This window comes from Lissotriton vulgaris, chromosome 5 (genome assembly GCF_964263255.1).
Source record: "Lissotriton vulgaris chromosome 5, aLisVul1.2, whole genome shotgun sequence".
In the NCBI taxonomy this organism is placed as follows: domain Eukaryota; kingdom Metazoa; phylum Chordata; class Amphibia; order Caudata; family Salamandridae; genus Lissotriton; species Lissotriton vulgaris.
In genome coordinates, this window is record NC_141693.1 from 72990103 (window position 1) to 73008820 (window position 18718).

The window sequence follows — 18718 nt, forward strand, 5'->3', positions numbered from 1 at the left end:
ACTGACAAATGCCACCAGACCGTGTGAAATACATGCCTAGGGCAGCCAAGGAGTCTGTCCTTCGAGCTCTGATCCTATCCTGGCTCGACTACGCCAATGCCTTATTTAGTGGTCTACCTGCGTACATGGTTCACCGCCTACAGGTGATTCAAAACGCTGCAGTACGTCTGCTTTTCTCTCTACCAAGGAGGTCAAGCGTGCGTAGCCACTTACGCAGTCTGCACTGGCTACCAGTACCGCATCGAATTCTGTTTAAAATTCTTGTGTTGGCATTCAGAGCTGTTCATGGCCAGGGACCAACATATCTGCAGAAAAGGTTTTCATTTTACACTCCCAACCGTGCCCTTCGATCGGCCAATCTATGTCTTCTAACCACCCCTAAATTTAAATATGCACGTATGGGTGGTCAATCCATTTCAGTTAAAGCGGCCTCTGCCTGGAATGCTCTCCCCCTCTCCCTCAGAGCCTCGCCAACTATCTCTGTGTTTAAGAAAGATCTCAAAACCCACTTGTTCAACGCCCCTCTCTTGTAGTTCACCCAGGCTCTGATCAGCAATTATGTTCTCAATTCACTCACCGCGCCAGGATACCCCGTGGTAACAGAGCGCGCTATAAAAGTTTTAATAAACATAAACATAATAAACATAAACATACTCATAGGCAGGCATTCACTTATGTAGGTACAAACTCACAGCCAATAAATCCAGATTAAAGCATACACAACCCTCAACCATACATGCACGTAGACACGCACATGTATTTGCATACTCTGTGTCTCAAAGCCCATAAATGCAGACACACACAAGCACTAATCCAAGCCCATAAAAAGACAGACAAATAGATGCGCAGACATGCATGCACTCCCAAAGATAAGTCGAGGGCCATCCATACATGAACACACACTGAGACACGTACACCTAAGCATAAACATACACACACACACATATGCACACACACACGCTGGTACGTACTCGCAGCCAGACAATGCCACACCTGCGCACACAAACACACATCGTGTAAGTATGTAAGTAATACCTTAAGGTCAGAAAAGTAATTCTTGTTTTTATGTATTTTAGGACGAGCCCTTGGCTGATTTCAGCTCCAATATCCAAGTGCAGTGACTCCAGTCAGTATATTTATTTGGGGGGGAACATGACCCAGTCTGTAGGGCGACTCACCAGCCTCTGTGTGTCGTGAACTATAGGAGGTCACAAAAAGACATGGGCACAGACATATACAGAGACACAGCACTGACTGCAGCCACTCACCCTCATCGTTTTATATTGTTCCTCGTCCTTGACTTTAGACTCCACAAAATATTTTTCCTCTTTCTTCAGAAGACGCAGCCACTCTTGAAGTTTTACCTGCAGAGATGAGAGTGCAAAAAAATAAGTGTAGATCCGTAGAGTGCTGTCTTACTTACAAAACAGAGCCACTACAGTACCTGCCACATGTACCCAAATGGTACGTACCAGTCATACATTAATAATGTAAGTACCAGCTACACAAGTCAAGTAAAAAATAAAGTTTATTTGGACAGTTTGTCTTTAAACCACATAAAAACATGACATTTTATATAAATATTCTAGAATAATTACAAATTCATCATCCTGCGCTGTTCTGAGAGCCTGATTTTCATATATTTCCTCCCAATTTTGTCAAAAAGCTCCATTAAGATTTATCATATCAGTGAGAAGTTCAATTGCTTGTATACGTGACCTAGTACCATATTTGAAGAAATGTGGGCGTAAAAACTGTTTTCGCTGAGCTAACAATTTTTAACAGTTGATTAGGATGTGTAAACTATTACATTTCATACCCATCCTTCATGTGCATTTACCATCAGGTCGCATCAATTCTGTTTTTATTTTACCATTTATCATAGCAGGATTGACACCAATTTTCAACCTTAGTACTTCCATTCTAAGCCATTGGTTAGGTAGTGTGTCTAGATAAGGGTATCAGATTTCTTTCACCCAACAATTTCTCATAAACTTCACAGATTCTTTCTTTATCAGGTACTCCATTTCGATCAATCTAGACGTTTCCTTCCCTAAAGATCGGAGTACACTCTTTGTTTCATCTATATGCAGTCTGCGGATCGATTTTCACCATCAACTTTTTACAAATGGTGTAGACTTTCTTTCTTGTCGCCTTGGCCCATTTTAATTCACTATGCTGAATCTCCTTTATACACCATCGTGACACTTTCGTATCTACTCCTATCCCCAAACGTTTCCAGAATCTAAGTAGACCCACTTGCACCTGTACATTCCATGAAGTCATTCCTAACTCCAATGTAATTTCCTGATTCATTGATGAGCTAGGAAGTAACAATAACGATTTTATGCATTTATGCTCCTCGCTATCCCAGGTACTTTTACTGCCTAGGCAGAGAATTTCTGCTTCATACTGACGTTGCGGGGGATTCATTGCATTATAGGCCTACAACAATGGCCTATGGGACATATCACAATAACTGCAATTAAATTTTTTCAGCCCACATACAGATGCTTGGGCTTTTACTTTCTGTGCCTCCAAGTGTATACCCCACTTTAGTGACTTGTCAAAACATATTCCAAGATTTTTGTACTCATTGACAATATATAATTTAGTTTGCCCCAAATACCAATTGAATTTCTAATCTCTCTTTCCAAAACACAGGATTTTCATTTTATCCATGTTTACTGTTAGTCGTTTTGTCGCACAATTTTTACTAAAAGCATTTCGCTTCCTTGGTAGACCCATCTCAGTCTGATCGAGAATTACTAAATCTTCGGCATACAGTAGACAGGATAATTGCTTCCCATTCACTTCTGGGCTAGCACTTCTGTCAGTCACCAGAGTAGATGGCAGATCTGCAAAAAATATGACAAAAAGAAGCGGGGCAAGTGCACAGCCCTGTCTTAGGCCATTATTATTTGCTAATACCAGCCACACACATCCAGATTCTAAGCACCAGCCCTAAGTATCACAGAGAAGGACACAGACGATGGTGTCAGTGTTTTGGCTCTGTTCTTGAATGTGTTACATCTACATCTCATTGACTGAATAAACATATCAGAACCTCGTTCTAAACAGGTGCAAGCCACATGCAGGGTCTGTGACAGAGAACACAGGAAGAGAGTAGGTACCAACCCCAGGCAGGGTCTGTGACAGAAAACAGACAGACACAGGAAGAGTGCAGGCACCAACCCCAGGCAGGGTCTGTGACAGAGAACAGACACAGGAAGAGTGCAGGCACAAACCCCAGGCAGAGTCTGTGACAGAGAACAAACACAGGAAGAGAGTAGGTACCAACCCCAGGCAGGGCCTGTGACAGAGAACAGACAGACACAGGAAGAGTGCAGGCACCAACCCCAGGCAGGGTCTGTGACAGAAAACAGACAGACACAGGAAGAGTGCAGGCACCAACCCCAGGCAGGGTCTGTGACAGAGAGCACACAACCAAAACAAGAGAGCGGGCACCAACCCCAGGCTGGGTCTGTGACAGAGAACAGACAGACATAGGAAGAGAGGAGGCACCAACCCCAGGCAGGGTCTTTGACAGAGAACAGACACGCAAAGAGTGCAGGAACAAACCACAGGCAGGGTCTGTGACAGAGAACAGACACGGGAAGAGTGCAGCCACCAACCCCAGGCAGGGTCTGTGACAGAGAACAGACACAGGAAGAATGCAGGCACCAACCCCAGACAGGGTCTGTGACAGAGAGCAGACAGAGGAAGAGTGCAGGCACGAACCACAGGCAGGGTCTGTGACAGAGAACAGACACAGGAAGCGTGCAGCCACCAACCCCAGGCTGGGTCTGTGACAGAGAACAGACAGACATAGGAAGAGAGCAGGCACCAACCCCAGGCAGGGTCTTTGACAGAGAACAGACACGCAAAGAGTGCAGGAACAAACCACAGGCAGGGTCTGTGACAGAGAACAGACACAGGAAGAGTGCAGCCACCAACCCCAGGCAGGGTCTGTGACAGAGAACAGACACAGGAAGAATGCAGGCACCAACCCCAGACAGGGTCTGTGACAGAGAGCAGACAGAGGAAGAGTGCAGGCACGAACCACAGGCAGGGTTTGTGACAGAGAGCAGACACAGGAAGTGTGCAGCCACCAACCCCAGGCAGGGTCTGTGAAAGAGAACAGACACAGGAAGAGAGCTGGCACCAACCCCAGGCAGGGTCTTTGACAGAGAACAGACATAAGAAAAGTGCAGGCACCAGACACAGGCAGGGTCTGTGATAGAGAACAGACACAGGAAGAGTGCAGGCACCAACCACAGGCAGGGTCTTTGACAGAGAACAGACACTGGAAGAGTGCAGCACCAACCCCAGGCAGGGTCTGTGACAGAGAACAGACAGACACAGGAAGAAACCAGGCACCAACCCCAGGCAGAGTCTTTGACAGAAAACAAACACAGGAAGAGTGCAGGCACCAACCATAGGCAGGGTCTGTGGCAGAGAACAGACACAGGAAGAGTGCAGCCACCAACCCCCGGCAGGGTCCGTGACATAGAACAGACACAGGAAGAATGCAGGCACCAACCCCAGGCAGGGTCTGTGACAGAACAGACACAGGAAGAGAGCTGGCACCAACCCCAGGCAGGGTCTTTGACAGAGAACAGACAAAAGAAGAGTGCAGGCACCAGACACAGGCAGGGTCTGTGACAGAGAACAGACACATGAAGAGTGCAGGCACCATACTTAGGCTGGGTCTGTGACAGAGAACAGACAGAGGAAGAGTGCAGGCACCAACCACAGGCAGGGCCTTTGACAGAGAACAGACACTGGAAGAGTGCAGGCACCAACCCCAGGCAGGGTCTGTGGCAGAGAACAGACACAGGAAGAGTGCAGCCACCAACACCCGGCAGGGTCTGTGACAGAGAACAGACAACAAAAACAAGAGTGTGTGTACCAAACATGTACATGGTCTGTAACAGAGCACAGACACAGGAAGAGAGCAGGTACCAGCCTCCTACAGGGTTGGTGACAGAGAATAGACACATTGAGAGAGCAGTTACCAGAGACCTACAGGGTCTCCGACAAAGAACAGACAGAGGAAGAGTGCATGGACCAACGACAGGCAGGGTCTTTGACAGAGAACAGACAGAGGAAGAGTGCAGGCATCAAACACAGGCAGGGTCTGTGACAGAGAACATACAGAGGAAGACAACAGGACAGCAACCAGCCTCATAAAGGGTCTGAAACAGAGAAAACAGAGATCCAAAGTGACAGCAAGCATGTGCCCCATTTGTGTTTGCCACATAAAACAGACAATCACAGCAAGAGAACAGGTGCCAGCCTCATACAGGGTGTGAGAGAGAGAACAGACAGCAGGCACCATATAGAGTAGAAGACAAGAAAGAGGCAGCGAGAGAGGGTGAGCGCAGACATCAAGCCCTTTCATGGTCTATGACAGGAGTCAGACTGTTGTCCGCTGAGCGAGTCTGCAACAGAGCAGGTTCCAGCCTTTACAAGGTCTGAAGCAAGACTCTTACAGGGTCTGCAACACAAAACAGGCAATTGACTCATAAAGGGGTCTGTGACAAGCAACCTGCCAGACTGAGAGAGCAGACACCCGCCTCTTACAGGGCCTGCAACACAAAACAGGAAACTGACTCATAAAGGGGTCTGTGACAAGCAACCTGCCAGACTGAGAGAGCAGACACCCGCCTCTTACAGGGCCTGCAACACAAAACAGGAAACTGACTCATAAAGGGGTCTGTGACAAGCAACCTGCCAGACTGAGAGAGCAGACACCAGCCCTTCACAGGGTCTGCAAGTGGGAGCATGCACCAACCTAATACAGTGGCGCAGCTGAGAACAGGCAGGATAAGTGAGAGAGCAGGCAACATTCTGATGCAGAGTCTGCAACAAGGAACAGCCACCCAAGCATGGAGTATGGCAGGATGGCAGCAGTTAGATTGAGACTGAACAGTACTGTCAAAGGTTTAGGCGCAGTGTCCATGTGACAAACTGCTTCCGTTTTACTATCCTGACCCAGGATATCTTCTCATGGAGGGGACCCGCACCAGGAGCCCCCTTGCTCTCAAGCAGAGCAGATTGAGGTCCACCCAGAGTTGTCCTGCTTTTAACCCAAATGGATCTTCTTCCAACGACCTGCCCATGACACTTCTTAAGGTTTGTGGCAGCCGAGTATATAGTGGAGTAGATGTTGCCTCAAACTCAGAGGAGAGTGACTGATACTACCTTCTGACTCTGTGTAGTATGTCATCTCTGGACTCCATCTGTATGTATGACATGTGTAGCATACATGATGTGACACAGATCTGTATAGCGCTCTATTGCTATGAGGAGGGCCTCAGTGCTGTCAGGCTCAGGCCCAGGTCCATAGGATGCAGTGCTTGTGGACATGTGAGGTGAGATTCCCATGTGCAGCGATGGGGACCTCGGTGTGTGTGAAATGCTTTCTGTTGTAGGAAGTATCAAAGTCTTAGTTGTAGTCAGTGCCTCCAGTCCCCCTTCTCGTTGTCTCACCCGACCCCCTCACAGCTCCTCAAACTCCTGTCCTATATTAGAAGGTTTCAAGGCCTCGTGCCACTGTCTGTCTTGAATATCTGTCTTGAATGGAGGAGAGATTGTTTGGAGTTCACCTACAGTTTCAAAGGACCCCTTCAAAGATTTGGGGTGAACAATGAATCTGATTGGACAGATGGATTGCAGCCAATAATCCTGGGACAGGATATAAACTGAGCTCTACTGCACATCCAGTGCTCCTGCTGACATCAAGGAGCTCTGCACAGCACTGAAGAGAAAGCCAAGGCCAGAGAAGGGAATCCTGGGTGCCTCCTGTAAAGATGAAATCACGCAGAATAGTAATAAATGGTGATTTATTGAAGATAAATGGCGCAGCAGAGAAACACCTCCACTCTCTTCCCTCAGCTCTCCAACTGTCCCACAATCTAGAACACCAAGACAGTGGAAGCAATCTTGGAGCGAGGAGGAGAGCGAGACAAAGCACGAGAGCAAATGCGATATTAGTTTGCATACATAAAATATAAAATGGCATACATACATAACACATCTTCCCCCTTATAAAACTTTAAAAAAAACAAAAACATTGCAACATCATCTGACATCATCAAAAAAATGTAAAATGACATCTAAAACGTCATCTAACAAATATAATCTGACATCCATTTAGGTTTATAACAAACTCGCTTATCCAAACGCTTCTGGTTTACAACAATTTTATTTTGTTCAGAACCAATCTGCAAATCTTGAGTGTCATCAAAAGGTAAAACAACATCAGCAGTGTCCCCAGGAGGTAAAATACCATCACTATTCCCAACAACTGCATCAGAATTGACATAGGAAGAATCAGAAGGAACATCCCACTCAGAAAAAGGATCAAAAGAGCGAGAGCGAGTAGCCCCCAAAGGTACTGATTTCTCAGACCACTTTGAAGAAGGAAGAAAAATTGCTACCCTTTTCAAATTCCAACCTTTACCATCTGACCATTTAACAGCATTTTTGAGGACTTTGATAACCTTTAAGGGTTTAAAGAATTGACTCTCACCTTTACAAACCTTCCAAGGTTTTTTAACTCTGACCCATGAACCAACATTGACAGAGACTGTTTTGGTGTTATGTTTCAAGTTGTACTTATCATGGGACTTTTTGCACTTATCCACCATTCTTGACCTGACAACTTCAGTAGGAATAGTACTAGAAGCAGCCTTTAAAAGCCATTCAGGATTACATTTGGTTCTTGCACCCCGACCCCCCATAACATCAAAAGGAGAAATACCCAAAGAATCGTGAGGAGTGGTTCTGTAGGTCCACATAGTTTTAAATATATCAGTCTCCCAATCACATTGATTTTGCAAAGCCATCTGAATAGAGTTCTTTAGTACTCTATTAAATCTTTCGATCATGCCATTACTAGAAGGATTATAGAGAGAAGAGGTTCTATGCTTGATACCAACTCTTTTAAAAAACTGTTGCATTAAGTTGAACATGAACTGAACACCATTGTCAGAAGTAACCTGAACAGGCAACCCTTCTTCAACAAAAGTTCTATTAAGAAATTTTAAAACTTCACTTGAAGTAATTTTTCCAACAATCTTGATGCCATCTAGAAAATAGATCTATGAGTGCAATTACATATTTGTTCTCAGGACCAATAGGACCCATAATATCTATGGCCACAGTATGCCAGGCTTTACTGGGAATGAAAGACTCACCTAACTTAGGTCTTAAGGTAACCAAAGATTTATCAGAATTGCAGCAAACAAAACAATCCCGCACAACTCTCTCAATCAAAACATCTACACCAGGCCACCAAAACCATTGTTTAACTCTCTGTTTAGTTTTGATAATACCACAATGTTCCACATGGTATACGTTGACAACTTTAACTCTTAAGGAGCTAGGAGGAACCACTTTATCACCTCTAAAAATAAAATAGTTTGTGACAGAAAGTTCTTGTCTAACTTCCCAAAAGGCTTTAAGCGAATTTGGAATATTACTCTTACAAAGCCAACCATTGTTAATGAACCCTAACAATTGTTGCAAAGATACATCCATATTGTAACTTGTTAACCATTCATCTTCAGTGAAATTGGATATCCCCTCATTGAGCACCAAAGCAACCTGCTCTACTTCCAAATCAGAAGAATCACATTCAGAAATTTCCATAGGTAACCTTGACAAGAAGTCTGCAATAACATTCTTCTTGCCAGGTACATAAACAACCTGATAATTATAATCTTGTAACCGTAGGGATAATCTTGCAATTCTGGCGGAAGCGTTAAGAATACCCTCCGTCGTTAACAATTTAACCAGGGGTTTATGGTCAGTGCGTACTTGGCAAAATCTACCCCAAACAAAAGATCTAAAATAATCCAAAGCCCAGGTACAGGCAAGGGTTTCCTTTTCAATGACAGAGAATTTCTCCTCCGAAGGGGACAAAGCATGTGAGGCATACTCCACGAATTCTCCTTACCGTCTGATCTTATTTGTGATAACACACCACCTAAACCCTTATTGCTAGCATCAACCGTGATAACATTTTCTAAATCAGGATCAAATTCTTTAAGGGCAGGCGCTTCAAGTATTGCAGATTTAATGGAAGAAAACTCATCCTGACATTCTGAACTCCAGAAAAACGTAACTCTATTTTTAAGAAGTTGCCTGATGTTATACATTTTTGAAGAAACATTTCTAACAAATCTTGAGTAGAACTCAAGAAGTCCTAAAAAAGATCGAACTTCTTTGTTCGACGGACTTGGAGCATCACGAATGGCTTCAATCAAGGAACACTTAGGCGAAATCCCTTCTTTGGAAAGAGTATGGCCTAAATACGTGATGGATTTCACGGCAAACTTGCATTTAGAATGTTCAACGGTTAAGCCCTTGGATTCAAGAATGGAAAGTACCTCATTGAGAATTCTGTCATGCTCATTCCTATCGACACCAAAGATAAGAATGTCATCCTGAAAACACCTTACGTTTTTCATCTTACCAAACAGATGGTACATCAACCTCTGAAAGATGACAGCTGCAGAAGCCAAACCAAAGTGAAGCCGTTTATATTGAAAACAGCCAAAAGGCGTGATGGAGGCTGTCAATTGCTTGCTTTCCTCAGCTAATGAAATCTGATGGTAGGCAGCAGATAAATCAATAGACGAAAACCACTCAGCATCTCTCACAAGCGACAACATTTCTGGAATTTTGGGAAGGGGAAATTTGTCCACCACAATATTATTATTTAAATGCCTAAGGTCAATGCATAATCTTAATTTGCCATTACTACGCCTGGCAACTACAATTGGAGAAATCCACTCGGCAGACTCTATAGGCTCAATTATATCAGCTTTAACAAGTTTATCCAATTCTTTCTCTACATCATTCCTAAGAAGGATAGGAATGTGTCTCACTTTGTGCACTTTAGGACAAGCATTAGATTTTAATACGATTTTGTGTTCAAAATCATTAAGGTTACCGATGTTTCCATTAAAAACTTTCGGAAATTTCTTTAACAACTCCTCACAAATCAAATCATTTTCATTAAGAACCATAACGGGCTCAGGACTATTAGGATTGAGAATTATGTCTAACTTGCCCTGATCCTTCCAACCTAGGACAGCTGGCCCTTTTTTAGCAACATACAACTTCCTGGAAGTTTCTCTATTCTTAAACTTAAAAACTAAAAGGTCTGAATCCAACCATAGCAATCTTCTCCCCAGAATACCCCGCAGGTTGAATATCTGAAACAAAGAGTTTTTTACCTAATCTTTTGACAAAAAGGGATTCCCAAGTAGCCTCATCTATAAGCATGTAAGGGGAACCAGAGTCTGCATACATTTGAAAAGAAACTCCTCCTATAATTGGGGTACACAAGGGTTTTTTTACACGACTTGCTGTCAAAATCATTTATGTTCCAAATGAAATGGTGAATAGACTCATCACAGGAATCCTTAATGGTAAGTTTCCTGATGCCCTCATCACCATCACTGGATTCACAATCTGGTTCGTCTAAACACTTTACTTTCTTACCACCCCCTTTCCTTTTGCATGCTCTGGTAAAATGGCCCACAATACCACAACTGGAGCAACGCTGCTTTAAAGCAGGGCAAAATTTGCTTGAGGTTAAATGTGAAGGGCTATCACACCTAAAACATCTAAAACTAGGATTGCGGTCGAACTCTTTTTTTATATATGACTCCACTTTATGTCTAACAGGAGTTGAAGATTTAAAACCAGATGCTTTTGCTTTAATCTTATTAACAATTTCAGCAGAAGTTTCAGCGATAGCAGCATCTTGTTTAAGTAACTTTGCACTACGGCTTGACATTTCAGCCTTCCTGACAATACTAAGAACATCTTTAAGTTCAGCATCACCATTATTTATTTATTTATTTATTTTGTGTACTTGTAGAGCGCAGACCTGTCACCCAGAGGGCATCCTGGCGCTTTGAACTTCTGGACGATTACACTTCTCACTGCTCAGACAATTTTCGGAAAGAGATGCGTTTTCAACGCTTTCCTAAACGGCAGGTAGTCCTTGTGGCTTCTCAGAGAAATAGGCAGGGAGTTCCAAAGTTTGGCCGCTGCAACACTAAATGAGCGGCCACCCATCCTAGCATCCTGTCTTGAACAGCTGGATCCTTATTGTGCATCACAACTTGATCTCTAATAAACTGATCTACCAAATGATCAAACTTACAATCCTCAGCAAGTTTTCTCAGTGCAGATACATATTGATCAACAGTTTCACTTCTTTCTTGTTTACGTTGGAAAAAACGAAATCTGACAATACCAATGCATACTTTTGGTGCAAATAAGTATCGAAATCATTTACAATAGCATCAAAAACATTTACATCACCACCACCCAAAGCTTTTGTCATCCCTTCATAAGCTTTAAGCCCACCAGGACCCAAAGAATGCAGTAAAAGTTTCTTTTTCCTATCAGGTGTCATTTTTTCCTTCCTCATCAATAGTGTCAATAAAGTTAAGGAAGTAAGCCTTCCATTCCGACCATTTCATGCATGGTTCAGATCCTGCAGGCCAAAACGCTTGAGGAGGTTGGACGGACAATTTTGACTTGTCATGTTGGAAGAGAAAATAAAAAATAAAGAAAATGCAGCTATTGTCAAGAATAAACTTGTACTGGAGTCAGTTGTGCAAGTAAAAATATACACTTTAAAATGTGCACATCACCTTATGTAATACATATTAATAATAATCAAATTTAAATAAAGGTGTGCACATCACCGTGCACGAAATTCAATTACAGGTGTGCACTTCAGCGTTAACTTCTTGGAGAGAATTCTGCATGCAAAACCTTTATAAACATCTGCTGGTCCAAAACATAATTGCAGACAATATGTATGAGCAGAGATGAAGGTGCGCGCGTTACAAAAGAATAGTGACTGCAATAACGCGTAATGATCACGGCCTTAATGATCAGTAGGTGTGCGCGTCACCGAAGTGTAACGAAATACACATCCAAAATGGCGGCACGCAAGGGTCAAAGTACATGACCTCACACGTAATGTGCACAAGGAACGTAATGCGCACGTCAGTCCTTCGATAAAGAATGCAGAATCATCAAGGCGAACTCTGCTGAGCTGTAAACTCTTGGAGAAGAGGTAAGGTGCTCGCGCAAGAGTGGCAGTTTGTTTGCTAAAAACAATTAGCAGCGGGAAGAGAATATTTAGTAAATAAATTCAAGTTAACAGGCATATACGACTTGTATAAGATCCACACACAAACGTGGGCGAGTCAGTCGAATAGGCAGCAGGTGGCACCCAAACGATGTAAAATACTTCAAAATCAATCCATGTAAGACGAAGTTCGGTTCCGTAGGTTCTTCTGGTCACAAGTTGCCAAATTGTAAAGATGGAATCACGCAGAATAGTAATAAATGGTGATTTATTGAAGATAAATGGCGCAGCAGAGAAACACCTCCACTCTCTTCCCTCAGCTCTCCAACTGTCCCACAATCTAGAACACCAAGACAGTGGAAGCAATCTTGAAGCGAGGAGGAGAGCGAGACAAAGCACGAGAGCAAATGCAATATTAGTTTGCATACATAAAATATAAAATGGCATACATACATAACACCTCTCTTCTGCAGGTAATGTAATGTAAATTGGTATTTATAAAAGCGCACGGCTACTCAGAAGAGTATCCGGCGCTAAAAAGACCTCATGGCAGAATATTGAACTATACTAAAAGAGGGAGGGGTTTTCGACTATTGCTGAAATTAGCCAGGTTTTCAGCCTCTTCCTGAAGATGAGTAAATCATGCACCTGTCTAAGTGTCAATGGCAGGCAATTCCACAGACAGGAGGCCTGTACTTAGAAGGAGAGGCCACCATTGCGGGCAAGGGAAAACTTGGGAATAATCGCCTGCTGCTGCTTCGAAGACGATCTCAGAGTTCTACCCGGGATGCTGGATTCTATTACAGGACCGGAGGCTTCGTATTATACTTTCTCTTTCATTTATTGCTACACACAGCAGCCAATGAAATTTGTATGACACATCAAAAACTACATTTCCCATGATGCAAACAACACATCACATCCTGTTATAGCCCATAAGAGCCAGTCAATACCAGATATCCTCCTCTTTCTTTGCTGCTCACGCAGCCAGTTAAGAGCATTTACTCGATACTTATGATTATGCTAATGTATTACAATAAACTTATGATTATGCTAATGTATTTGATATATACCGCTTGAGCGTTATTCTACGCATTGTCGCGCTGATTATTGCTGTGTTTGCACTGTTATTTATTGTTATTGGCACTTTTGGCTTCCAATAGCTTTGTTCTGTGCTAGTCGGCCGACCGTGACACCCCGCTGTCAACCGGGGTGTGCGCGCGGCTTGCCGATGCATCCCTGCGGGGCCTGGGGTTTACTGAGCAGCGCGAGCATCGCGCACAGGGTTTCCTCGGCCGCATCTCTCTTGAAAGGTCAGAGGGGAGCGAGACGCTCCTGCGGCGGTCTTCCCCAGCTGATTTACCCGCGCTGCGGGTCCTTTGCATACAGCGGCCACTGCGGGACGATTCCAAGTGTTAACAAGCATTGGAAATGCAATAGGTCTCGCAGCATTAGAGTTAGTGCTTTTAGAATTGTTTATGGGGTTTTTTTGTAAATCTTTAGCATTTTTGTTTCCTGTAGCCAATGCTAAAGAATTACAAATAAAAAAAGCCATAAACATTTCTAAAAGCTCTAACTCAAATGCTCTGAGACCTATTGCACTGTGTGAGGGTGAGGGGTTGAGGGTGAGTGAGGGTGAGGGTGGGTGAGGGTGAGTGAGGGTGAGTGAGGGTGAGTGAGGGGTTGAGGGTGAGTGAGGGTGAGGGGTTGAGGGTGAGTGAGGGTGAGTGAGGGTGGGTGAGGGTGAGTAAGGGTGAGTGAGGGTGAGTGAGGGTGAGTGAGGGTGAGTGAGGGTGAGTGAGGGTGAGTGAGGGTGAGTGAGGGTGAGTGAGGGTGAGTGAGTGAGGGTGAGTGAGGGTGAGTGAGGGTGAGTGAGGGTGAGTGAGGGTGAGTGAGGGTGAGTGAGGGTGAGGGTGAGTGAGGGTGACTACTGCATCCACTGCAGAGATCTCCAATAGTCTAAAAGGTGTACGAATCCCGGCAGGCCCGCTATTCTTTACGTCCTTCTAATCAAGCATATATTGCCAATCATGCTCTCCAGGGCGCACACGTATGTACAGCCACACCCCCTCCAGCAGTAACACTGTTTCTTTGTAGCTGGATTTATGGGCAGAAAACCCCCCCAAAAAACTGGGGGGGATTGAGGAGGGGCTACGAAACACAAAGGGGATGGCACATACCATGGTTACCGCACAGGGCTTGCCCGCATCCCCCGCCCCCTCCGTGCAAAGGTTTGTCGAAGTGAGCCTTGTGGCAAAGGGTGTTCAAGTGTTGGGTTTAAAAATGTACGTAAGGCATGGTATGTCCATGCTGCTATTAAAGTCCGGGTCTAACAGAGGGAGCCTCCTCTTAAGAGGGGTTTTGCTGCAGCAATCCAAGATGGCGGATTTGTTGAAAAGCTGCGAGTAAACTGACAGCATACTCGGCACCTTTTTATAAAAAAGCGATTTGAGATGGCTTCCATCATGTCATGTGGCGATCTGAGTTAGTTCCGTCATTCCTTACGTAATATCTCGTTTGTCAAACTGTAGACATTTTGCTCGTTTCGGTCTGAATTTTATTTTTTTTCCTTCATTTTGCATCATCTTAATCAGTCCGTGTTATGTATGTATTGCCTGTTTTTTTCCAGGCTCTCTCCCGAGCAAGTAGTGTGCATAATTGTTTTAGGGGTTCACCAGCATTCCACACTTCTGGCAAGAGTTGGCGGGCCTAGACCTGTGCAGCAGGATTGCATAAATTAACCGGCACCGTTTACAGTGAGCGGACAGATGTAATCGGCCGTGTTTATTCTAGCGCTGGAACGATGCGCTGCAAATGTTCCTTGATTTATGGCGCGGTCTCGAGTTCTACACAGTTTACATTGGTCGAGGACAAAACTCGCTGGGTTTGCTAAAGTAGTTCAGAGGTTTCAAGATGTTTAGAGTAGCCGGATATTTGTAATTTTACGAGGATATGTTCTCTGAGCGGAACCAGAGCGGTGCGAGGAGGGTGCCGGGGAAATGGGTGTGGAGGCTGCAGGCCAATTCAAATCCACCCTTTCTCACAGCCCTTTTAGAAATCTGGCGTATAACACCGATTGACCAGTTTTGTTACCAGTCGCGAGACATGTGTGCATCCGAGCAGGCTAGGATGCACCGAGCCCCTAGAGTGTTGAGACATACGGGCTTTCCGAAGCCTGCGTTTCCGGTCCAAAGTGAGATTGTGCGCTCAAAATGGAGTCTTTATGTGAGGCCTCCGCCGGATAGATAGCTGGGGCAAAGAAAACGCCTCACGACTCTTACCTTGGTATTCACGGAGAGTCCCCGCCACTGGCCTGCAATGGTGGGAAAAGGAGAGGCCTTTTCCTCCTCCTGCCATGCTCCTCTGGCCTTTATGTTTTCAATTGGCGGCTGCAAAAACAAACAAATGCGACACGGCGGGAAGGGGAGGGGGCGGAGCGGGTTAAATTGAACAAACATACAAGACGGACGGACGGAGGAGAGGGGAGGGGGGAGGAGAAATGCGACACGGCGGGAAGGGGAGGGGGCGGAGCGGGTTAAATTAAACAAACAAACAAGACGGACGGACGGAGGAGAGGGGAGGGGGGAGGAGAAATGCGACACGGCGGGAAGGGGAGGGGGCGGAGCGGGTAAACAAAGACGGACGTGCACGCGCTTTTAAGCTCAATGCGCATGCGCATTGAGCTTAAAAGTCACGGGCACTGCAAGGAATCGCCACGATTCCTTGCAGTGTGGATAAAGAGTGGATAAGTCCCAATACTCTCGCCTTGCTCGATGCGCATGCGCATCGACAGGCGAGACCTAAAAATCACTGGTACCGACCCCCCGACTGCGGGGCTAATATTTAGATAATTTTGAGCACAGAGGCCCCCCTCATTGGCCGGAAGCGCTCTGAGCTTGCTTTACTTTCACTTTTAGTCGGTTTCTATGTGTGTAGCTCAATTGGGCTGGTTTTTGGTAGGATTGGGCTACACACATCACTACGGCCCGTTTTTTATAGGTTTTCTGGCCATTCCACCTCGGATTCTTTCCTGAGCAGAACCCCTACGCTTGGCAGGCTGCAAAAAGGCTGGGCCTGGAGGGAGCACACCTCCTGGGTATTCTTTTCACTGCTCTTTGCTCCATTTTACGCCCTGAGGTCTGCAAGAACTTTGCTACAGCTTTGGCTGAGGAGCTAGGTATCTGGTGATTGGCTTGTGCTGTGGGTTGGCTCCCCCAATTACTCCTCTCAGTATTTATTATTTACCTCATGAGCAGGTCCATTTATAAATTTGGCACCTCCATGGAGGATTGGGTTACCTATGAGGAGGATGATGTTTATGAAGAGGAAGTGGTTAATCCTTCCATTGAGGTCCAGGATTCCGTCAACAAGGCCCTGGAGAAGACAGTTCCGGGAACTGTTCAACAAGCATTGGCAACTGCTTTAAAACCTATCATTAAGCAGTTGGAGAAATTCGCTAAGCGCCATGGGTTCACTTCGCCTACAGCCCCTAAGAAGGACGGTGCGGCTTCTGGTTCTCAAGCTGACTCCTGGCCCCATTCCTATACCTTGTCCTCACTGCCTGCCCCTGATCCCAGTAAGTCCAAGGTTCCGGACACTGATACTGATACTGACACTACATCCACTGACACCCCTGACGAGTCTCCTCCCTGGAAGAAGACGAAGAAGTCCAAGAATGTGGAGCCCGCTCAAATTATGTCCACTCCCTTTACCTTCAACCCTGCAGACATTGATCATCCGAGATCCTCTGATTGGCTGCCGGCGCCGGAGGTCGCCGTTTATATACATGACAACCTCCGTAAGAGTTTCGACAAGGAGGTGAGGAGTAAACTCAGGTCTGAGTGCCCTAGGCCAGACATTGCTGATAAAGTCACGGAAACACCTGACATAGACTCTAGCATGTTGACCTTTCTCAAAAAGTTTGCGAAGGATCCTAAAAAGGGCATTGATCGTGCCGGGAGGGTGTGCCAGGATAAGCTCCTGGATGTTGTGGGGCCCCTGGCCAAAATCTTGGAGATGGCCCTGGAGGCACAAGAATCAGGTACGGCGATGGACCCGCATGTTCTGGCAGGCTGGGCCCAGAGGGCGATAAGCCTCTTGGGCAACACTAATTGCGCAATATCCACGGAGCGTTGTAAGTCCCTCCTTATGAGGATAGACTCCAACCTCACCGAGCTGTCAGCGGCGGAACCTGGGCCCCTGGCGGACGGCAATTTATTCAGTGAGCGTTTTGTGAAGGACGTGGCTAATTAAGTGGGTACATTCACGACTCTCGACGAAGCCCAGTCTGGAATAGAGTCTTTCAGGCTGCTGTTTTTAACAGGGCCGGACGAGGCCGGGGACGCCCGTTTGGCCGCCAGTCTTTCCAAGGCCCCCAGAGAAGCGACTTAGGCCGAGGTAGAGGCGATTGGGATTCCACCCGTGGGGGAACGTTCTACCCTACCAGGCAGCGCTTCAACAAGAGGCGTTTCAACAGGGGAGCCTACCGTGGTGGCTTCCAGGCCACAGAATCTTCAGGTGTGTGCTCCAGACACTTCCCCACTCCCTTTGGGGGGTCGTATTCGTTACTTATTTCAAAATTGGGCTCAATTGTCTCAGGATGCTTGGATTTTAGAAACTGTTCAGGGTTTTCATCTAGATTTCTTTCAGGTCCCCTCTCAGGACAGACAGCCCAGGCATCTGTCTCTTTCCCAAACAGAATGCGTTTTCATAGATTCAGAAATCTAAGAATTGCTGCAGAAACATGCGATAGCACGTTGCGACGAGGACCCTCACGGTATCTGCAGCAATATTTTTCTGGTTCAGAAGAAGGGCGGAGGTTACAGGTTGGTACTCAATTTGAAGGATTTCAATCACTACATGGTTTACAAACACTTCAAGATGGAGGGTATCCATCTCTTGGCGAATTTTCTGAAACAGGGGGACTGGATGGTCCTTCTGGATTTGAAGGACGTCTACCTATCTGTTCCGATTTTTCCTCCACATCGGAGGTTTCTGCAATTCCAGTGGAGAGGCCGATGGTACGAATATTTGGTCCTTCCTTTCGGACTTTCCTCGGCGCCATGGTGCTTCACCAAGGTGTTGAAACCAGTGGTAGCCTACCTCAGAGAGCAAGGGATTTGCATGATAGTGTATTTGGACGATGTTGGACTTGGCCCTTCTGGCAGGTTCACCCCTGAACTTTTTGCCTAGTGATTTCTGGTCTTTGTGCACTTTGACACTGTGGCGCAGTGTAAAGTGCGTCCTCTCCCTGAGTGCGTGTGTGAGATTGGCCTGCTCTCCCATAGGAATGCATGGGGAATGTCTGTGTCCCTGGTAGTTCCTGATGCGTGAGGCGTGCATGGTCAAGCTTGGTATGTGCGAACTCGTGAGAGTGAATGCTGCGCAATGGTATGTGCGGTGTGTATGTGTCTTGTGCGGAAGCAGCACTTCTAGACATGGCTGTGTATGTGCTGTGAAGGTGCTGGCGTGTGATTGGCTGGAGCTGGCTGGGATGCCAGGCTCCAGAAGTCTGTGTGGGTCTGCCCCGGTGGTGAATGGAGAGATTAGCATGCTGATGTGAGGGAGGGGCTGCGCCTGTGTCCTGAA

The 18718-nt window shown here is 45.8% G+C and overlaps 1 protein-coding gene across 1 annotated transcript in view; it reads right to left on the reverse strand.

Annotated features, from left to right (window-relative positions):
- The window catches only part of LOC147710219 (E3 ubiquitin-protein ligase TRIM39-like), a 216471-nt gene that overhangs the window by 182863 nt on the left and 14890 nt on the right, over positions 1 to 18718 (reverse strand). The window contains exon 2 of the mRNA XM_086920899.1: positions 1269 to 1364. Within this exon, the coding sequence (XP_086777025.1) occupies positions 1269 to 1364 (96 nt within the window). The remainder of the gene's footprint in view (positions 1 to 1268; positions 1365 to 18718) is intronic.